Source organism: Schistocerca nitens, chromosome 1 (assembly GCF_023898315.1).
Source record: "Schistocerca nitens isolate TAMUIC-IGC-003100 chromosome 1, iqSchNite1.1, whole genome shotgun sequence".
Taxonomy (NCBI): domain Eukaryota; kingdom Metazoa; phylum Arthropoda; class Insecta; order Orthoptera; family Acrididae; genus Schistocerca; species Schistocerca nitens.
This window is the reverse complement of record NC_064614.1, coordinates 1,267,974,632-1,267,998,399: the sequence shown is the minus strand read 5'-3', so window position 1 is coordinate 1,267,998,399 and position 23,768 is coordinate 1,267,974,632. Positions and strand designations below refer to the sequence as shown.

General features: G+C 40.4%; 1 protein-coding gene and 1 non-coding gene across 2 annotated transcripts in view; one reads left to right on the top strand and one right to left on the bottom strand.

Moving 5' to 3' along the window:
- LOC126201965 (sulfite oxidase-like) overlaps nt 1–23,768 on the bottom strand; it is a 127,285-nt gene that overhangs the window by 76,928 nt on the left and 26,589 nt on the right. Inside the window, exon 2 of the mRNA XM_049936825.1 lies at nt 16,580–16,758. Within this exon, the coding sequence (XP_049792782.1) occupies nt 16,580–16,758 (179 nt within the window). The remainder of the gene's footprint in view (nt 1–16,579; nt 16,759–23,768) is intronic.
- Nucleotides 10,101–10,175, top strand: Trnal-caa (transfer RNA leucine (anticodon CAA)). Its single transcript has one exon. It is a non-coding gene; the product is annotated as a tRNA-Leu (tRNA).

Sequence of the window (23,768 nt, the reverse complement as noted above, 5' to 3'; positions counted from 1 at the left end):
AATGTACTTAGCACAAAATGTTTTTTATATCATCATCATGTCTGGAAAACCCTCAAGAGACACAGACAAAGGGAGAAAACGGGAATCTGATGCACCAAAAAGAAAAAGGAAAGCTGAGATGATTATTTCCAACCACGCTATGAGTTCGAGTATGATGAAATTTCTTAAGAAAACTTCAGGTGTAACTGCTCCAGAGGCCTCTGATGAAGCTCTCATCCAAGCATCTTTAGTTTCTGAAGCAGAACCAGCTTCAGGGTCGAATGAATCTGTTACCCTTTTTGATACATCATCAGAGGTGGTTGAAACTGCTGTGATCTAAGACTGTGAGCCAAATAAAGACTTCAAAAGTGATAATCAAGAGTAAACTATTCACACAAGAGTGTCATTTATAGAATTAGATCTGGGAAAGTGGGTATTTCCAGTATAGATTTGCATCGTCATGATTTAAATCAAAATGGTCCCCACGAAAACCTAGAGAAACCTGATGAAAGTTACCCCAAAGATGCAAATGAAAGACAGTTGACTAAATTTCATTGTACTAGAAAATTGAGTGATGGTGAAAAGCAACATTGCAGATGGTTAGCTTAAGATAAAGTTTATTTCTTTCCAAGTCGACTTTTTTCACATTTGCAGACACAGATGGTAAAAGAAGGATGTTGTGACCGGAAAGATCTGAGTAGGATATTGCAAAGGCATGAAAAAAGTCAAGGATACATGGAATGCATGATTAGATTGATGGAATTCTGTAGAGGAATCAAATACAGAAAAACAATAGATACTAATTAGGGAATCACAAAAGTATTGTATAACTTGTCTGAAAGACTGATCGATATTATAAAATACTTAGCTTCACACAATATGTGGTGTTTAGAGGACATTGAGAATCCCTTAACCTGATTAATAGTGGAAACAGTGGAAATTTTATAGACCTATCTAAATTGTTATCCAAATATGATGTAACACTATAAGAGCACTTGCAACATATTAATGAAAAGCAACTTTGTCAGCATGATCTGAGCCACAACATACAAAATGAATTAATTACATTAATGTCCAAATCTGTTATCAACAAAATTCTAAACAGAGTCAAACAAGCAAAATATTATGACTTCATTCTCGATTGTACCAGGGATTCAAGCCGTGTGGAACAAATGTCAATAATATTAAGATTTTGTAATTCCTCAATCAAAGAAAGAGAGGAGCATTTCTTTGGGTTTATTTCCATCACAGAAGTAATGGGAGAGTATTTAACAAATGCCATTTTAAGAGAACTAAAAAATAATGGCCTAGACATCCAAAGCTGTAGAGGACAAGGATATGATAACAGAGCCAATATGGTTGGCATCAATAAAGATGTTAGCACAAGAATATTCAATATTAATCCATGAGCTTTGATCACGCCATGTGGATGTCATTGTTGGAATTTGCTTTTACTAGATGCCGCTAACACTTGTACAACAGCTAAAATGTTTTTCGGCTTCATCAATAAAGTTAATGTGCTATCCACAAAATCAAGCAAGTATTGGGATCTCATAAAAACTACATTGAAATTAACATTGAAACCGCTGTCTGAAACATGATGGGAAAGTAGAATAAGAGCTGTAAGACTGTGAAGCAGTTCTGAAGGAAATGTTAACTTTTGACTTGCGATACACATGCCGGCCGGTGTGGCCGTGCGGTCCTAGGCACTTCAGTCTGGAACCGCGAGACCGCTACGGTCGCAGGTTCAAATCCTGCCTCGGGCATGGACGTGTGTGGTGTCCTTAGGTTTAAGTAGTTATAAGTTCTAGGGGACTGATGACCTCAGATGTTAAGTCCCATAGTACTCAGAGCCATTTGAACCATTTGCAATACACATGTGGTACGAGATTTTATGACATGTCAACAATACAGGGTGATTCAAAAAGAATACCACAACTTTAAAAATGTGTATTTAATGAAAGAAACATAATATAACCTTCTGTTATACATCATTACAAAGTGTATTTAAAAAGGTTTTTTTTTCACTCAAAAACAAGTTCAGAGATGTTCAATATGGCCCCCTCCAGACACACGAGCAATATCAACCCGATACTCCAACTCGTTCCACACTCTCTGTAGCATATCAGGCGTAACAGTTTGGATAGCTGCTGTTATTTCTCGTTTCAAATCAGCAATGGTGGCTGGGAGAGGTGGCTGAAACACCATATCCTTAACATACCCCCATAAGAAAAAATCGCAGGGGGTAAGATCAGGGCTTCTTGGAGGCCAGTGATGAAGTGCTCTGTCACGGGCTGCCTGGCGGCCGATCCATCGCCTCGGGTAGTTGACGTTCAGGTAGTTACAGACAGATAAGTGCCAATGTGGTGGCGCTCCATCCTGCTGAAATATGAATTGTTGTGCTTGTTGTTCGAGCTGAGGGAACAGCCAATTCTCTAACATCTCCAGATACTGTAGTCCAGTTACAGTAGCACCTTCGAAGAAAAAGGGACCAAAAACTTTATTGGCTGAAATGGCACAGAAAACGTTCACCTTAGGCGAGTCACATTCATACTGAGTTGTTTCCCGCGGATTCTCAGTGCCCCATATAAGGAAATTGGGACGGTTGACTTTCCCGTTAGTGTGGAAAGTTGCTTCATCACTAAACACAATCTTTGAAACGAAAGATTCATCTGTTTCCATTTGAGCAAGGATAAAATCACAGAAATCGATTCTTTTAATCTTATCAGCTGCAGACAGTGCTTGAAGCAATTTCAGACGACATGGTTTCATAACTAACCTTTTTCGTAGGACTCTCCATACAGTTGATTGTGGAATTTGCAGCTCTCTGCTAGCTCTGCGAGTCGATTTTCATGGGCTGCGAACAAATGCTTGCTGGATGCGTGCTACATTTTCATCACTCGTTCTCGGCCGTCCAGAACTTTTCCCTTTGCACAAACACCCATTCTCTGTAAACTGTTTATACCAACGTTTAATACACCACCTATCAGGAGGTTTAACACCATACTTCGTTCGAAATGCATGCTGAACAACTGTCGTCGATTCACTTCTGCCGTACTCAATAACACAAAAAGCTTTCTGTTGAGCGGTCGCCATCTTAGCATCAACTGATGCTGACGCCTAGTCAACAGCGCCTCAAGCGAAAAAATGTACAACTAAATGAAACTTTATAGCTCCCTTAATTCGCCGACAGATAGTGCTTAGCTCTGCCTTTTGTCGTTGCAGAGTTTTAAATTCCTAAAGTTGTGGTATTCTTTTTGAATCACCCTGTATAAGTAAACTATGGCAATAGGTTCAAGTAAACTTGAAAGTCACTATTGACACTTTATGTTCATTTTGTGACTGGATTAAAGAATTCTGCAACACAGGATTTGAAACAAGCATTGCAGAAGCTTGATTGTTTGTAGGAAAAGGCAGTTACAAAATTGAGTCTCAGTTAAAAATAAAGGCACAGAATAAACAAATTTTCAGTTATGAACAAACTGAAGAACCTACACAATCTGTGGAAATGCAATAGAGTTAGCTTTTCTTAACACAATGATAATAGATGCTATGATAGTCGACACTGAATGTTGATTCAAAACGCTCAATGAACATTTTGAACTATTTGGTTTTATTTACAATATGAGTTATTTGAAATCATTATCCAAGGGCAACCTTCGCAAACATTGTGATGATTTAGGTACAATACTTTGAGATGGTGAAAATGGCAACATTTAGCCTTTCGAAGTTTATGAGGAACTCCAAGTTTTAAAATCCACCCTACAGGATTCAATCAAAGATGCAAAACAACTTATTCACTACATATTAGAAAATAATTTGGAAGAAGTATATCCAAATCTTTACATAACAATTAGAATAATGCTCACAATTCCGGTCAGTACAGCTTCCGCCAAGAGAAGTTTCTCAAAGTTAAAATTGATTAAGACATACTTAAGAAGCAAGATGTGCCAAGAAAGACTATCTGTGTTGTCAGTTCTATCAACTGAAGTGGAAACAGTGGCTGGTATTAACCACAATGTAATCTTTAAAAAAATTCAGTGAGGCGATAAGACAGAAGTTTTGTTTATTTTAATGTGTGTTTGTTTCACGTAATTTTTGTCATTGCAATAATCCCTGTATATTATAATAATAAAATTTGTGTATAATGTGCAATATCAAAATTGGCACAGGATATAGGGTTAGAGCTCAACCCATCCAAACCCCATGCAGTACTGGTTGGTCACTGCAGACTCATAAGCCTGAAAAATTGGTAATCTCTACCATCTTTGACCATGTATGGGACAAATATCAACTTTTCTTCTTTGGCAAAGAGTCTAGGGGTAATAACAGATGAAAATCCAAATTGGATTGAGCACATAACTGCAATGTGCATGAAAGCATCAGCCTCTCTCCATGCCCTACAAAAATATAAAACGCTCTTCCCTCTTGACCTCAAAAAGAAACAGGTGCAAACACTTATACTTCCAATCACTGATTACAGCGATGTTATCCTGCATGGCCTTTCTCAGGAAAGCTCCTGGATTATAAATTCCTGTGTTAGTTATATTTGTGACATTCATCTATTTCTTTATATTTTACGATCATATGCACAGATATCCTGGTTGCATGCAAACAAGAAGAGAGGTTTCCATACCCTCTGTCTCCTCTACTGCCTTATCAACGTACAGTGTCCCCTAATACTCCTACATGAACAATGAGGCAGAAACACCCGTTCTCATTAGAGCAAAATCCTTTCTGTCCCTATCCTTTGTTCAGCCACTTCTCAAAGTTCTTCACAGCAGAAGGAGCCCGACTCAGGAATAACCTCCCACATTACTTTAGAGAACTAAGTAACATCTCCAGCTTCAGAAGACATTAATGACATATCTACTAAAGCAACAATAACTGAAGTAATGCATGCACACTTGAAAGCCACAGGCATTAGCAGTGTGTTGACATCTGCGAGAGTGCGCCACGAGAGAGAGATACTGTGAACTTCCGATAGAAAAGTGGCACAGGCAAGTGCCTATTTAAACCGTGTCGCACTACGGTTGCAACAGTTATCATGTTATTATTGCTTGCATAAATTTGCCTTGTCTTATTGTATTCAGTGTATGTTATGGTGATTGGCGCACATGCCACAGTCTAATACAGTTATACTAACATTCTTGGTTGTGTTGTGTGTCCAAGTTACTACACAAGTGATGACAAGGGTGGGATTTTTCTCCACGTGGTTTTTCAGTCCCTGGCTATTCTTCCATTGCATCTACAATTTCTGATAGTGCTACTGACGAATTTTCACACTGGATGGTTGACCAACACGGGTTTCCTACTGTGATGCTGCAGCATCTCAGTCAACAGTAGGACGTGTTCACCACAGCGCAACACAATCAGACCCAGGTATTGCAAACACTTGCCTCTGTTTTGGCCAGTTCAGGTCCGTTTCAATCTATGTCACCTGCTGAATCACCCCTTGCACCTCTTATTTTACCTGTCATCCCCCATCCCCCACCATTTCTGGATTACGATGAGCCTATCAAAGGATGGGAAGCATGCAAAAAACAGTTGCAGCAGCATTTTTATGCATTTCGACTGACTGATGTTACATTATGCTATGCTATGCTTCTTTTTGGCTTGGTTATGGCCTTACCTGTATCAACTCCTTTGCCAACTGGCACACCAGCAGGATCCAACTTCACTCTCTTTTGATAACATGTGTGCCTTCTTTCGAAATACTACTGTAAACGGATGCACTTCATTGCAACTCGAGTTAAGTTCTATCAGTGTTGCAAGAAACTGGAATATTCCTATAAGACTTTGGAAACTGAACTTCATGGTTTAAGCTGTTGTTTTCGCTTTGTCACTGATGTACATAAGGAGTTGTATGCCAACCAAATAGTTTGTGATGCAATCATTTGGTTAACATCCAATCGAGAGGTTCATTAGCAAACCCATCAATGTGAAAATTCCTCCCTCTCCGATGTTCTGACCAAGGGCTGTGGGTACTCAAATTGAAGTGTGGTGTGAGGTTGCAGAAGTTCAACCCACTCCCACTCCCACTCCCCCCCCCCCCCCACCCCACCCCACCCTACTGTTTATTGGGCGGTTTACAGGTACCAGCTGTCCACACACGAACAAAACATTACGGCAGCCAGCCCCCCTCACTGTGGCAGCAACGTTCACTGCAGCAACAGCAGCACAGCAAGCCCAGTAATGAACAACACCCCAAGTGCTCCATACTTCCCTCTTGTCTGATGGATTTTGTCATTCAGGATAGGCCAGATTGTCCTAAGCGGCAGGCCATTTGGCATCAATGCAACAAAATGGACCACATTGCTCCTCCTGGTAACACGAAATTCCAACAGCCTATTGCAGACACTGATATGGACATCAGTTGCGTATCGGCAATCTCTATTGCACCCAATAAGCTTTTTATTTATGTCAAGGTTTATCAAAAAAATTTGCACATGCAAGTCAACACTGGTGCTGCCATGTCATTACTCAACTTGCAGACTTACATGGACTTGTGTTCTCCTCCTTTGGCACCAGTGTCAAGTACAGGGTGATTATAATTAAAGTTAAACTTTCAAACTGCTGTATAAAAAACACCACTAGTCAGAATGATGTCCAGTTGCACCAGAATATTATCGGAGAAGGGGGAAAACATATAGCAGAAGAAAAATAAATAGTTACAAAATGTAGCAATAGATGGTGCTGTAGGCATTATAATTTAATAGTCGTTGACTACAAATGACAAATGAATCATACAACAATTGCTAAGATGTATGTTTGATACTAAACAAACTGTACTACTCAGTGTGCATGGGTGTATGGATGTGATAATGTTAGTTACATAAGCCCATCCACCACAGCAAGGTCATATCACATCAGATGGGAAAAATCAGTTTTTAATTGTCCTGAGGCCAAAAACTGCACAAAAAGCATCAATCACATCAGTTTTTAATTGTCCTGTGGCCAAAAACTGTATAAAAAGCATCAATCACATGGGTTTTTAATTGTCCTGAGGCCAAAAACTGAATAAAAAGCATCAATCAAAATCAAATCGGATTATTAATTTCCATGTGACTGGTGCAAAACATGTTCAATATGCTGTCCACCGTTTTCTGCAACAAGTTGAAATCGAGAAACAGCATGCTCCACAATTGATCGAAGTATTTTCGGGGTCACATTCAGAATGTATTGTGCAATGCATGCCTTCAATGCAGCTCAGTTTGCAATTGGAACACTCAACACAACAACTTACAGATAGCCCCACAGCCAGAGGTCACATGGATTAAGATCAGGTGATCAGGATGACCAGGCTGTAGGGCAATGGCGGCTGATAATTCTAGCATTTCTGAAATAGCGCTCCAGCAGTTGCTTAGGTGAATTTGCAATGTGTGGAGGTGTGACATCTAGCATAAAATGATCCCATCCACATATCCATGCCGTTGGAGAGCTGGAATTATGTGGTTGCGCAAAAGACACTCAAAGCACTTACCAATGATGGTACAGGTAACAGAACCAAAAGCACCTGTCTCTTTGAAAAAATATGGCCCAATGATAAATGATGCGCTAAACCCAACCACCACCTTTTCAGGATGAAGTGGTACTGGTTGATTTGCGTGTGGATTTTCCATTGCCCATATTCGACAATCCTGTGTGTTGACGTATCCTTTCAGATGGAAGTGGGCTTCATCTGTCCACAAAATCTTCCACGGCCAATCATAGTCCACTTCCACGTGAGCAAGAAATTTCCAAAGTAAAGGTCTCTCTTGCTAGCAGGTCAACAGGAAACAACTCATGTACATGGGTAATTTTGAGTGGATAGCAAAGAAAGACATTTCGTAGGATTTTACGCACTGTGCTCATGGGTATGTCCAATGTTCAGGCATTTCTCTGTGCACTACACGTTTGCACACCTCCACTCGTCCCCTCCTGCACTGCTGTGGGCACTGCTTCCTCTGATGTCGAATCAATTCGTTTCCTCCCTCTTACAGATTGCATACCAAAAGAACCCATCTTTTCGAATTTCCGAATCATTTTCTCCAGACCCATGGCAGTCATCAGACCAATGCCTTTTTTCAAGCAGAACTTCTGCAGAGTGACATGTGCACAGTCATCATTCTTGTAATGCACCCTTACAAGCAGAGCACGATCCTACACTGAGACAGTCATGGCGAACATCACAGTCGTGAAAGGAGGAAAAGCCATGTACCTGGCGTGTTTATACCAACTTCAATGGGTCGTGCGCATGACAGGTGTTTTCATTTATGTATTCTGACACACACAGTGCCATCTATTGATCAATTTGCACACTATTTTTTTTTTCTCCTGCAATACATTTTCCCCTTCTCCGATAATATTCCGATGCAATTTGATGTCATTCTGATCAGTGGTGTTATTTCCACATCATTTTGAAAGTTTAACTTTAATTACAATCACCCTGTACATAGTCCCCTACAGTAAACGAAGCATTCCAATATTAGGAAGTTCCTGAGCTCCAGTCACATGTAAATCTGTGGTTCAACCGCTGATGTTTCTGGTAGTGAGCAATACACGCACTGAAAATTTCTTTGGATGTCTTTAACCCTTTCAGGTTTACTATTTCTGATGAAGTTAATCTCATCTTTGATAAGGTGTCTTATACACAACTTCATTCCTTATGCTCTGAATTTTCTGCCCTGTTTTCTGTGAGTTTGGGTTGTGCCACTAATTTCAAAGCACACATCACCAAGAAACCTTCAAGCCAGGCCCTGTTTCTTTCGGGCTTGCCCAGTGCCAATTGTGCTCCATGACCAAGTCAAGGCAGAGCTCGTCCAACGATCACATCCAGCAAATGGGCTACTACCTTAGTCATAGTCAAGAAGCCATCAGGACAGGTATGACTTTGTGGTGATTTCAAAGTTTCTGTCAATGCTCAGTCTATCACTGACGTGTTTCCCTTGCTGCGCCCTGATGAGCGTTTTGCTAAGCTCACTGATGGTCAGTGTTTGTCCAAGATCGACCTCTCCAATGAATATTTGCAGCTTCCCATCCATGCTGACTCTCAATGGCTCTTGGTCATCAACACATCTTTTAGCTTGTATCAATACTTGCAGTTACCATATGGCGTGGCAAGTGCCCCGGCGATTTTTCGAAGGTTTCTTGAACAACTCACAAGGTTGAAATTTTTCACTCTGCAGCGGAGTGTGCGCTGATATGAAACTTCCTGGCAGATTAAAACTGTGTGCCAGACCGAGACTCGAACTTGGGACCTATGCCTTTCGCGGGCAAGTGCTCTACCAACTGAGCTACCCAAGCATGACTCATGCCCCGTCCTCACAGCTTTACTTCTGCCAGTACCTCATCTCCTACCTTCCAAACTTAACAGAAGCTCTCCAGCGAACCTTGCAGAACTAGCACTCCTGAAAGAAAGGATATTGCGGAGACATGGCTTAGCCACAGCCTAGGGGATGTTTCCAGAATGAGATTTTTCACTCTGCAGCGGAGTGTGCGCTGATATGAAACTTCCTGGCAGATTAAAACTGTGTGCCGGACCGAGACTCGAACTCGGGACCAATGCCTTTCGCGAGCAAGTGCTTTACCAACTGAGCTACCCAAGCACGACTCACGCCTCATCCTCACAACTTTACTTCTGCCAGTACCTCATCTCCTACCTTCCAAACATAACAGAAGCTCTCCAGCGAACCTTGCAGAACTAGCACTCCTGAAAGAAAGGATATTGCGGAGGCATGGCTTAGCCACAGCCTAGGGGATGTTTCCAGAATGAGATTTTTCACTCTGCAGCGGAGTGTGCGCTGATATGAAACTTCCTGGTAGATTAAAACTGTGTGGTGGACTGAGACACGAACTCTTAGAGCACTTGCCCGTGAAAGGCACAGGTCTTGAGTTCGAGTCTCAGTCCGGCACACAATTTTAATCTGCCAGGAAGTTTCATATAAGTGCACACTCCGCTGCAGAGTGAAAAATCTCATTCTGGAAACATCCCCTAGGCTATGGCTAAGCCATGTCTCCGCAATATCCTTTCTTTCAGGAGTGCTAGTGCTGCAAGTGTCACAGGAGAGCTTCTGTTAAGTTTGGAAGGTAGGAGACGAGGTACTGGCAGAAGTAAAGCTGTGAGGATGGGGCATGAGTCATGCTTGGGTAGCTCAGTTGGTAGAGCACTTGCCCGCAAAAGGCAAAGGTCCCGAGTTCGAGTCTCGGTCCGGCACACAGTTTTAATCTGCCAGGAAGTTTCAACTCACAAGGTCTGTGCCAACTACCTTGATGATATTGTGGTCTCTGGCTCCTCCACTGTGGAACATTTCAACAATTTACTTATGCACTTTCGGTGTTACAGATCACCATGTTAAAATTCAATTTGGAAAAGTGCCACTTCTTGCAGCCTTCTATCTTGGGTTCGAGGTCTCTAGTGCTGGTATCAAATCCCTTCGTCTGAATGTCTCTGCTGTTGTGGCTCTTCTGCTTCCTATGTCGGTCAAGGAACTCCAAGTTTTTTTTAATGTAAGATTGCTTATTATCACTAGTTTTTGCCGGTGGCAGTGTCAGTTACACAACTGTTAGATGCCTTGTTCCATAAGGGGACAGCTTTCCACTATCTGTGGGTGTGTGTGACACAGTGTTTTCCAAAAGGAAGTCTATGTTACAATTTGCACCTTGCCTCATAACCTACCAACTGGGTCAACATTTAGTGTTAGCAAACAGATGCATCCCTGCATGGGCTGGGGGCAGTGTTAGCTTATAAATATTCTTTTGGCTCCAAGTGACCTATTGCATATGCGTTGAAGGCGCTTGATTCGGCTCAGACAAGATATTCACAAATAGAGAAAGAAGCCCTCGCCATTGTTTATGCTTTAAAGAAGTTTCATGTTCTCCTGTATGGTGTAAAATTCCATCTCATCATGAATCACAAACCATTATTTTCTCTCTTTAACTCCTCAGTGACATAGCCAGATAAAGCAACATATTGCCTTCAACTTTGGATGCTGTTCCTCTCTCAGTACAACTACAAGATTCATTTCTGCCCCACAGTTAAACAAGCGAATGCTGACACACTGTCCCATCTTCGGCTGGCCCACACCCAGTTTTTGATTGGGAGAAGTTACTCTGTTTTCATGTTGACGAATGCAGTCAACAAACTGTTGGTTTTCCAATCACTAGTGCTCAGGTCACTCAGGCTAGTGCTAACGATCTGATTTTATGGTAACTGATACAATGTGTACAACATGGCTGGCCTGAGGCACCTCCATCATGGTCATCTGACTACCTCCATAACTACTCTGTATTTCGGCATCGTTTCTCTGTCACTGATAGTGTTCTACTCCTTGATACAGGCTATCCAGCTCCTCACATAGTGGTTCCCTCAGCTCTCCATTCAGAGATACTGCAATTGCTGCACACTCAGTGTAGTAGCCACAAGAAAGATCACGGGAGGCGCACATTGGCACGGCGCGTCACGGGCGGTAGTTGCCGCAAGTAGAGTCCCGTCCACCAGAGGGCACGCGAGAATTCGGACGCGACCTCTGCCGGCGTAACAACAAGAACAACAACAACAACTCCAGCAGCACAGGCCGTGCCCAGTCAGTCAACATCGGGCATGCCTAGGACACAGTCCCGGTCTACGCTAAGTGAAGTGCGACGTAAACGTGAACAGTGTTACTACACTCATCACTGGGGGATGTTATGCACCAAGGCACTGGCCCAACGTCATATTTCTTGGCCCGATTTGGATGGCGACATCAGTCAATTGGTTGTGGCATGTTCTCATTGTGCTTTGCAGCAAGCTCCCCATGGGCAATGTTGTCTCCACGGCCGCAACTTTCACGGGCCTGAGACTGTCTCCACATTGATTTCACTAGCCCTTTCCTTAATGCATACTGGCTAATAGTAACTGAAGTGTTCTCTCCATTCCTATATGTTGTTCGTTGCCCATTAAGTTCGGCCTCTGCCACTGTGGCAGCCCTGATGAAATTTTTTTCCATTGAAGGGCTTCTGGCAGCATTGGTCTCTGATGATGACCCTCAGTTTGTGTCACAGGAGTTTGCCTCTTTCTGCAATACCCACGGGATTCACCACATTTTCGCCCCGCCCTTCCACGCACAGTCCAACAGTGGGACCGAGAGATTCAAAATGCAAATGAAAAAGTTCGTGACTCGGTCCCTGTCTGAAGCTGCTTTGGATCAATTTCTGTCTTCCTATCACTTCACGCCGCTGGGCAACAACAGCCCCACCAAACTCCAAGGGCATCAACCCCACACACTCCTTCATCTCCTGCAGCCTGGCCAGGGACACCAACCTATGCAGCCATCGTCCCGTTTCTGGCCCAGGGTGGCTATCTGGGCATGCAGGTTTGGTCGTCGCCCAAAACGGATTCCTGCCATCATCTCTCAATACCACAGCTGCCATCTCTGTGACGTCTGTTGGGAGGAGGACCTCTGTGTACATCATTAAGACCAGATGCACCTGTGTGTGGACGACAGGACAACCTCAGGCGGGTCACTGTAGTATCCCCAGTCTGCGACACTCAATGGATCACCTGAAGCAGCTGGGACCCTGCCATGACACACGAGGTGTCACCCATCATTGGTGGACGAATCTGGTGAAGCTTCTCCAGTGCAGCTTTTCCAATACTATTACCAGTATTGATACGACCGCCCTCAACACTGGAGCCGTCTCCTCCACCTCAGCTGCCAACTGCAGGGCCACCACCATAATGTATGGAACCATGATTCAGGTAATTGAACATGTATCAATAATTACAGATTTCTGTAATTGTATATATATGTTTGGATGTAGCTGCATTGGGTTGATGTGCTGGTGGATATTGTGTGGTATGACTCCTGTAGTTGATAGTATAATTGGTATAATGTCAACTTTATCCTGATGCCACATGTCCTTGACTTCCTCAGCCAGTTGGATGTATTTTTCAATTTTTTCTCCTGTTTTCTTCTGTATTTTTGTTGTATTGGGTATGGATATTTCAATTAGTTGTGTTAATTTCTTCTTTTTGTTGGTGAGTATGATGTCAGGTTTGTTATGTGGTGTTGTTTTATCTGTTATAATGGTTCTGTTCCAGTATAATTTGTATTCATCTTTCTCCAGTACATTTTGTGGTGCATACTTGTATGTGGGAACGTGTTGTTTTATTAGTTTATGTTGTATGGCAAGTTGTTGATGTATGATTTTTGCTACATTGTCAAGTCTTCTGGGGTATTCTGTATTTGCTAGTATTGTACATCCACTTGTGATGTGATCTACTGTTTCTATTTGTTGTTTGCAAAGTCTGCATTTATCTGTTGTGGTATTGGGATCTTTAATAATATGCTTGCTGTAATATCTGGTGTTTATTGTTTGATCCTGTATTGCAATCATGAATCATTCCATCTCACTGTATATACTGCCTTTTCTTAGCCATGTGTTGGATGTGTCTTGATCGATGTGTGGCTGTGTTAGATGATACGGGTGCTTGCCATGTAGTGTTTTCTTTTTCCAATTTACTTTCTTCGTATCTGTTGATGTTATGTGATCTAAAGGGTTGTAAAAGTGGTTATGAAATTGCAATGGTGTAGCCAATGTATTTATATGAGTGATTGCTTTGTGTATTTTGCTAGTTTCTGCTTGTTCTATAAAGAATTTTCTTAAATTGTCTACCTGTCCATAATGTAGGTTTTTTATGTCGATAAATCCCCTTCCTCCTTCCTTTCTGCTTAATGTGAATCTTTCTGTTGCTGAATGTATGTGATGTATTCTATATTTGTGGCATTGTGATTGTGTAAGTGTATTGAGTGCTTCTAGGTCTGTATCACTTCATTTCACTACTCCAAATGAGTAGGTCAATACTGGTATAGCGTAAGTATTATAGCTTTTGTCTTGTTTCTTGCTGTCAATTCTGTTTTCAGTATTTTTGTTAGTCTTTGTCTATATTTTTCTTTTAGTTCTTCTTTAATATTTAAAGGCATCTGTTTTTTCCATCGCTTCTATGCAGTCGCTGTGGTTATCCAATATGTAATCTTCTTGTTCAGTGTGTTTTCCCTTGACTATGCTATTTTTCTTACATTTGTCTGTACCAAAAGCCATATTTATATCATTGCAGAATACTTCTGTTATCTTTAGTAATTGGTTGAGTTGTTTATTTGTTGCTGCCAGTAGTTTTAGATCATCCATGTATAGCAAATATGTGATTTTGTGTTGGTATGTTATCCATATTATATCCATAATTTGTATTATTTAGCATGTTGGATAGTGGGTTCAGAGCAAGGCAGAACAAGAAAGGACTTAATGAGTCTCCTTGGTATATTCCACGCTTAATCTGCATTGGCTGTGATGTGATATTATTTGAATTTGTTTGGATATTAAGTGTGGTTTTCCAATTTTTCATTACTATGTTTAGGAACTGTATCAATTTAGGATCTACTTTGTATATTTCCAATATTTGTAGTAACCATGAGTGGGGTACACTATCAAAAGCTTTCTGGTAATCAATGTACGCGTAGTGTGGCGACCTTTGTTTAGTTTTAGCTTGATATGTCACCTCTGCATCTATTATCAGTTGCTCTTTACATCCTCGTACTCCTTTGCAGCAGCCTTTTTGTTCTTTATTTATAATTTTGTTCTGTGTTGTACGTGTCATTAGGTGTTGAGGTGCACTTCTTTAGCCAGAAATTTGCTATTTTATCTTTTCCACGGGCTTTCCAATTGTGCGTAGAATTAATTGCTTGGGTGACTTCATGTTGCAAAATTATCACTTCAGGGATTTGTGGTATCATCTTGTATGTGTCTGTTTCTGCTTGTATCCACCGTACATGTCTGTTATGTTGTACCGGGTTTGACCATATGTTGCTCCAGAAGTGTTCCATGTCTGTTATGTTTGGTGGATTGTCTATTTTAATGTGTGAGTTATCTATTGTCTGGTAAAATTTCTTTTGGTTTGTGTTGAATGTTTGGTTTTGTTTCCTTCTATTTTCACTTTTTTTGTATCTTCTAAGTTGTTCAGCCAATGCTTGTAATTTCTGCTTCTTTTCATCTAATTGCTCTATCGCATCTTGTTGTGAGATTTTACCTAACCTTTTTCGTTTTTTGTCTGATATTTCATTTCTTATAAATTGTGTTAGCTGTCCGATGTCTTTTCTCAGTTTTTCTATTCTGATCTGTAACCTGTGTTGCCATGCTGGTTTTGTGGGTCTCTTCTGTGTGTTGGTTGGTTCTGATCTCTGCCTAGTGTGTATATTTAGTGTACTGAGTGCTCCTATATAAACCAGTAGTTGTAACTCTTCCATAGTTGTATTTTCATTTATTTTGTTGTGTATGATTGTGTTGATAGTTGTTATTGTTGTTTCGACTTGTGGGTTATTTGGTGGTCTATGCAAGAATGGTCTAATGTCTGTATTTGTGTCTTTGTATTCTATATATGTCAGCTGAAATTTTTCTTCCATACCTAACATGTGTGTCACTTCGCGTTCTATTTGTGCTTGTTCTGGTGGCTGTCTTAAGATTTCATTTTCCTCTGAATGTTTAAATGATGCATGTTGTTCTTTGTTTGTTTGCTCTGGGATGTTTGAGTCCATACTGTATTTTCTTCTTCTTCTGATTGCACATTATTTTGTTCCAGTATTTGTTGTACTTGTTGTTTGATGTTTTCTAATTCTGACTGGGATATCCTGTTATTTTTTATTATTACACGGATCTGATCAGCTAGTCGTTGTTCTGTCAAAAATTTTAATTCTGGGTATCTGGTAATAAATGTTGTGTATAAGTGTGATCTGTATCCAGTTGTGTTGGTTCCCAAGTTAGTTGCTTGATAATAACAGAACATGAGGTGTTGGTTAACTTCATCTGACCATCTCATACTCTGTCTTTGTTTTCCTTCTAGAGTGGCTGCAGGAAGCATATCCTGCAAAACACCTCTATTTGGATTTAAATCATTTTCCGTGTGGCTAGCAGTGTCGTTACCATTGTGGACGGGCATAAGGTTCAAGCTCGTCCCCGACCGTGACAGTGCTTGTCCGAGGCTTCATTAGTTCTGTCCTGAACCAACTAATCACACTACAATGAGGATTAGCCCTATTAGTGGTTTGTTCTTTTCGTCGCCTTTTACGACTGGCAGAACATACCGGAGGTCTATTCTTTTCCTTATTATTATTATTACTATTATCATTATTATTATTATTATTATTATTATTATCATCATCATTATGACTGGCAGAAGCAGTGGTATTGGCAGTATTAACTTTATTAGTTCATAGTCAGTATTATTTGCTCTTGCCATTTATCATATTAAAATTATTATTTCTTATGTAACTATGATGTAAAAAAGACACTGTATGTATGAAACCCTGATTCGATGTAAGATATGGCCTGATGGCCCTAATCAGATGAGGTTGAGTACATAAATAAATTAATAAATAAAATAAAATAAAAAAGTATTTAATAAAGGAGCCACATACTTCAGCAATATTCCTGGATGCGTAGCACAGGTGCTGTATTAATTGCGTTTAAATTAAAATTCTTGACAAAAATCACACCAGAGTTTTTATTTCCACAATAGATTTAATGCTAAGCGATGTACAAGAAAAAAAAAATCACAAGTAATTTGAAAAATGCATGGAATGGAAAATACCTCTGATGTAGCTGTAAACACCCCATGTTATTGTTGTGCCAAAGATAGCCACTGCTGCAGGAAAAATATAGTTAGTCTTCTTTCTCTGAGGTGGCTCTGTAGAAAATTTTGAAAACTGTACATAAATAGCCCCAATGGACCCATGAGGTAACACTGCTTGCCGCTGAATATAGCAATTCCTGTAAAGGAAATTATGATTATTTATTGAACTTGCAGACAATAAGAAAATATGTTAAAAAAAGAGTGAAAAATCGCTAATTTCCAATGATAAGAAATAGTACTATCAATTAAAATCCTTCTGGATGATATATTAGCTAATGTTGCAGAATAAAACACGGCTTCCATTTGAAACAACTTGCACCATTCTTCCTGTGAACGTGAAATTTAAAAAAAGCCATAAATTTGTGCTGATGTCAGATTATTAGAATAATACTAACAAGGAGTAGAACACGCAAAAAGCAGATCACTTACAAACCTCTTGGCTGACCATTTTTAGTACATTAAAACTGAAGAAACTGCAAAAAGGTAGGAATTTAAGGATATGAGACCTGGAGAAACTGAAAGAACCAGACGCTGTAGAGAGTTTCAGAGATAGATTAGGGAAATACAGTAGAAGAAGAACGGGTAGCTTTGAGAGAAGAAATAGTGAAGGATCAAGTAAGAAACTTCCTGGCAGATTAAAACTGTGTACTGGACTGCGACTCGAAATCGGAACCTTAGCCTTTCATGGGCAAGGTCTCCTACCTTGGTACTCGCAGAATTGAAATTGTGAGGACGGGTTGTGACTCATGCTTGGGTAGCTCAGATGGTAGAGCACTTGCCCGTGAAAGGCAAAGGTCCTGAGTTCGAGTCTCAGTCTGGCACACAGTTTTAATCTGCCAGGAAGTTTCATATCAGCACACACTCCGCTGCAGAGTGAAAATCTCATTCTCATTTTCGAGGATCAAGTAGGTAAAAGAATGAGGGCTAGTAGAAATCCTTGGGCAACAGAAGAGATATAGAATTTAATTGATTAAAGGAAAAAATATAAAAATGCAATAAATCAAGCAGGCGAAAATGAATACAAATGTCTCAAAAATGAGATTGACAGCCATGACACAACTCTTCCATCTGGTGAACAATATGTATGAGACAGGAGAAATACCCTCAGACTTCAAGAAGAATATAATTCCAATCCCAAAGAAAGCAGGTGTCGACAGATGTGAAAATTACCAAACTATCAGTGTAATAAGTCATGGCTGCAAAATACTAACACGAATACTGTACAGATGAATGGAAAAACTGGTAGAAGCCGACCTCAGGGAAGATCAGTTTGGACTCCATAGAAATGTTGGAACACACGAGGCAATACTGACCCTACACCTTCTCATAGAAGATAGATTAAGGAAAGGAAAACTTACATTTGTAGCATTTGTAGACGCAGAGAAAGCTTTTGATAATGTTGACTGGAATACTATTTCAAATTCTGAAGGTGGCAGGGGTAAAATACAGGGAGCAAAAGTCTATTTACAATTTGTACAGAAACCAGATGGCAGTTATAAGAGTCGAGGGACATGAAAGGGAAGCAATGGTTGAGAAGGGAGTAAGACAGGGTTGTAGCCTATCCCCCATGTTATTCAATCTGTTTATAGAGCAAGCAGTAAAGGAAACAAAAGAAAAATTTGGAGTAGGAATTAAAATCCATGGAGAAGAAATAAAAACTTTGAGGTTTGCTGATGACATTGTAATTCTCTCAGAGACAGCAAATGACCTGGAAGAGCAGTTGAATGGAATGGACAGTGTCTTGAAAGGAGGATAAAAGATGAACATCAACAAAAGGAAAACGAGGATAATGGAATGTAAGCGAATTAACTCAGGTGACTCTGACGGAATTTGATTAGGAAATGAGACTCTTAAAGTAGTAGATGAGTTTTGCTATTTGGGAAGCAAAATTAACTGATGATGGTCAAAGTACAGACGATATAAAATATAGACTGGCTATGGCAAGGAAAACATTTCAGAAGAAGAGAAATTTGTTAACATCAAGTGTCAGGAAGTCTTTTTTTTTTTAAGTATTTGTACAGATTGTAGCCATGTATGGAAGTGAAACATGGATGATGAATAGTTTAGACAAGCAGAGAATATAAGCTTTCTAAATGTGGTGGTACAGAAGAATGCTGAAGATTAGATGGGTAGATCACATAACTAATGAGAAGGTATTGAGTGTAACTGGGGAGGAGAGGAATTTGTGGCACAACCTGACTAAAAGAAGGGATCGATTGGTAGGACACATTCTGAGGCATCAAGGGATCACCAATTTAGCACTGGAGGGAAGTGTGAAGGGTAAAAATCATACAGGGAAACCAAGAGATGAATACACTAAACATATCAGAAGGATGTAGGTTGCATAGAGGGAGACCAAGAGATGAATATACTAAACAGATCAGAAGGATGTAGGTTGCATTAGGTACTGGGAGATGAAGAAGCTTGCACAGGATAGAGTAGCATGGAGAGCTGCATCAAACCAGTCTCTGGACTGAAGACCACAGCAACAACAACAACATCCATTCCATTCAACTGCTTTCACAAGTCCTTTGCAATCTCTGATTTACACCATCATCAGCAACCATCAAAGTTTTACTTTCTTCTACATGGATTTTTATCTCTTTTCCAAATTTCTGCTTGGTTTTCTTCACAACTTGTTTGATGTACACACTAAATAACATTGGGGATAGCCTAAAACTCTGTCTCTCTCCATTTTCAACTTATGTTCCCCTTTGATCATAACTGCAGTCTGGTTTCTGTACAAATTGTGAATAACATTTTGCTCCCCGTATTTTATCGCTGCTACCTTCATAATTTTAAGGAAGGTATTCTAATCAACATTGTCAAAAACTTTCTCTAAATCTACAAATGCTGTAAATGTTGTTTTGCCTTTCTTCAATTTATTTTCCAACGCAATTTGTCAAGGCAATATTGCCACGTGTTCCTAAATTTCTCCAGAAACCAAACTGATTTTCCCTGGGATACATCTCTATCAGTTTTTCCATTCTTCTGTCAATAATTTGTGTCAGCATTTTGAAACCATGACTTATTAAACTGACAGTTTGGGTGACATTCACACCTGTCAACATCTGCCTTTAATGGTATTGGAAATTTTACATTCTTCTTGAAGTGAAGGGGTATTTTTAATATAAATAATAAATGGGATGAACTCTATTCAGTTCTGTTGAAGCATTTTGACTTTTCCCATCCAGTTACAACAACAGCAGTTTCTTGGCTGTATATTACTTTACAAATCACCTGGGCTGCATATTTTGAAAGAACAATATAACAGTCCCAAGCAAAGTATGAAATCAAACCACCTAAATTTTAGGAAAAAGTCCACAGTGAATCAACAGTATAATCAGCAAATGTAGCCATGCTGGCTGGAACTTCATTAAGAAATACTGCAAACATATACAAACAAGAAATGGGAAGCAATAAATATCAGACAAGACCAAGAAACTGCTTGGAACATTCTTAACAAGCATTTTAACTTCACAATTGGCACCATAATCTTGGACACAGATCCACTTATCAACTTGATATACAGCTACACGACAGATATTGGCTTTGAATTTGAGGGTGTAAAAGAACAAGAGATACGCAAAATAATTCTACAGCTAAAAAACAAACACTCAAGTGTCCGGGATAGTCTTTTTGGACACCATAAATGCTGAGGTTAAGCCAATTACATATCTCATCAATTGTAGCATCAAAGAAGGCATGTCTCCCAGTGCACTGGAAAGAAACATTGCTGTTCTTATCTTCTTCTTATTCTTAAAGTGCCATCTCTCTTCAGAGGTTAGTAGTCATTATAGATAATCTTATTTTGACTCTGCAGATGCAGACAATTGTAAGGAAATGCAGCCAAATCACTCTCAGATTCTGTAGCCACGACATTCGTTTTCTCTCTGCTGATGTTTTCCCTTCAACTTTTCCTAACATTATGAGTCTTAGAATATTGCACCTTTGATATGCTAGTTTTCTGGTTTTTGTTTTTGTTCCTCAATTTCTTATTCCTACTGATTCACCTTAGAGCCTCTTCATTGGTAATGCTTTGTGCCCAGGATATTTTTAACACTTGCTGATACAGCCACATTTCAAATGCTTCAGTCTTCTTCATTGTTGCCTTATTAAATGTCTTTGCTTCCATCCCATACAAGAGTACTGGGATTGCATAATGTTTAATTATTCTGATAAAAAATGATCTCGCCTAAAAATGGCATCAGTAATTTGTTTAATTTGCAGTGACACGTGTGTGTACTTTCAAAATGCCGTTCATGCAGCAGTGCTATGTCATCCGAGAGGTCCCCTCAGATATGTGTGTGTGGAGGTGGGGGGGGGGGGGGGGATTGGAATTGGTGGGAGAGGGAGAGGGGAGAGGGGAGAGGGGAGTGGGGAGTGGGGAGCGGGGAGCGGGGAGCGGGGAGAGGGGAGAGGGGAGAGGGGAGAGGGGAGGAGGGAGGAGGGAGAGGGGAGGAGGGAGAGGGGAGAGGGGAGAGGGAGGGACGGAAGGAGGTAGGGAGAGAGATCTCACTGTCAGAGTCTACCACAGGCCCCAGTCTATTTAAGGCTAGCCGAGCAACACTCAGCCTCAGTTCTCTATGTGTGTCACTATAGTTCTTTGCATACATAATTCATGGCTGCTGAATGTTACTTAAAAACTGTGTTCAAGTTGTTAATGCTTCTGTGGAATAAAAGTTTGTTCAGTCTACTGGTTGCATTGTACTCATACCTACGTACAACATTATTGTTGACGAGTGTAGTCCTGTTCTAGACACAAATTTCTACTCTGATTGTTTTTCCATTTATTCTCACGCTGGCTGATGGTGTTTTGGAGGACATTTTACATCAGTTGGTTGAACAGCAACAATCGTTCACCATGGTGTTGCGCCACAAATCACAGGCATTGCCCAATTCAATTCAGGTACATCAATCATTGGCTTCTGTTTTGCCTGGTCAGCATACTCCTCAGTCTGTGTCACTGACTGTTTTGCCCTCCGTGGCCACCATTGTTCATCTGCCTCCCTTTTCCACATACCATGAGTCCGTTTAGGAATGGGATGCATCCAAGAAACATCTGCGAAAGCTTCCAGGATAACTGATGCTACTTTATGCCATGCCATGCCATGTTCCTTTCATGGATATTGCCAAGAATGTATCAAGTTCTGTGTCAACTCATCCCTTTTCAGGATCTGTCTCCTTTAACATTTGTTCAAACATGGGAACTTTTTTCAAAATACTACTGTAAGTGCACCCATGTTATTGCATCCCAGGTTGAGTTTTATCATTCTAGGAAGCAACCACATCAATCCCATCGAGCATGGGCGGCTTAACGCCACTGCTTAAGTTGTTGCCATCATTTTGTGTTTGATGTGCATGAAGAGCTGTATGCTGATCAGATGGCAAGAGATGCTATCAATCGTTCAGCTGCGGATAGCGAGGTGCGAGAGAATGCCCTCCAGAGTGAAAGTCGATCCCTCTCTGAGGTTTTAGTTATTGCACAAGCATTCGAGGTATCGCAAGCTGCGAGTAACCAAGTTGAGTCATGATGTGAGGTATCAGCAATACAACTCCCTCCTCCACACCACACTTTAGGTAGTTCTCTGGGGAAAGATTTGGTCACAGCAGTCTGAATACCACCACAGCACCAAGACAGCCGGCCTCGCTCCCAGCATCAGTCGCATCAACAAAGTAAACAGCAATGCATGTGTTTCACACTCCTATCCTGCCATTATTGTTTCATTAACTGTGAGTTCCCTAACTGCCCAAAATTTTGTGCTATCTGTCATAACTGTAACGAAAAAGGTCACATTGCTTCTGTTTGTAACGCAAAAATTCAGCATACTGATCCTAATGTGGATATGAGTGTAAACATTGTAATGGCTATTTTTGTTCCGCCAAACAAGCTTTTCATTGACTTTATGGTTTTTATTCAGTTCTGCACATGTAAGTGGACACAGGAGCTGCGGTAACCTTGTTAAACTCACAAATTTATATGGACTTGGTCTCCCCTCCGCACTTCCCTGTGTCACGAAAGTTAGTAAACTGCAATATGCAGAGTATTTCTGCTCTCACACAATTCTCTGTCCGAGAGACTTACAAGTCAATAGTTCAGTCACTCACATTTCTTGTTGTAGATAGCACACCAAGCTGAGTCATGATGTGAGGTATCAGCAATACAACTTTTGGTTTAAATGCTTTTAAGTTGTTTGATTTTACCATTTAAGATAAGTGAATTTAGTATCTGAGCAAGTGCTGTATACACAGTTAAATGTATTAAGGTCCTAGTTTTCCTCTTTGTTCTCTCCTGGATTGAAGTGTGCCAACAATTTTCAAATTCACATTACCATGAGACCTTCAGCTAGGCCTCATTATTTCTGGTTCAGTCCAGTTCCAATGGCACTCACAGAACAAGTCAAAAATGAATTACATTGCCTCACAGAATCTTTGGCCTATTACATCAAGTGAATGGTCTACCACCTTAGTTATAGTAAAGAAACCATCGGGCCAGTTACACATCTGCGGCGATTTTAAAGTTTCTGTTTACGCACAATCTATAGTGAATTCATACTGGATACTGCGCCCGGACGAACTCTTCATGACGCTTTCAGGGGGTCAATACTTCTCAAAAATTGTCTTATCGGATGCCTATTAACAACTCCCTTTACATATAGACTCACAACATTTGATAGTTGTCAATCCCCCTTTTGGACTATAGCAACATTTGTGGCTGCCTTTTGGAGTCGCCAGCACTCCCACAATTTTTCAATGTTTTTTGGGACAACTTACAGCGTCTGGGCCAGGCTGTGCAAACTATTTGGGTGACATCGTAGTTTTCAGTGCTTCCATTGAGGAACATTTACAAAATCTCTATAATCTTTTTTTCCATCCTCTGGGCAGCCGGGTTGAAGTGGAAATTAGAAAAATGTCAATTTTTTCAACCTTCTTTAGTTTATTTTCAGTTAGAGGCTTCTCACAAAGGTCTCAAACCTCTGCATCAACATGTTTCTGCTATTGCATCACTTTCATGCCCTACACCAGTCAAAGAACTTTAGGTTTTTCTATGCAAAGTCGCCCACTACCATAAATTTTTACATGGGGCAGTGACAATCACACAGCCGTTACATGCATTGTTGTGCAAAGAGACTCAAGTTTTGGTGGT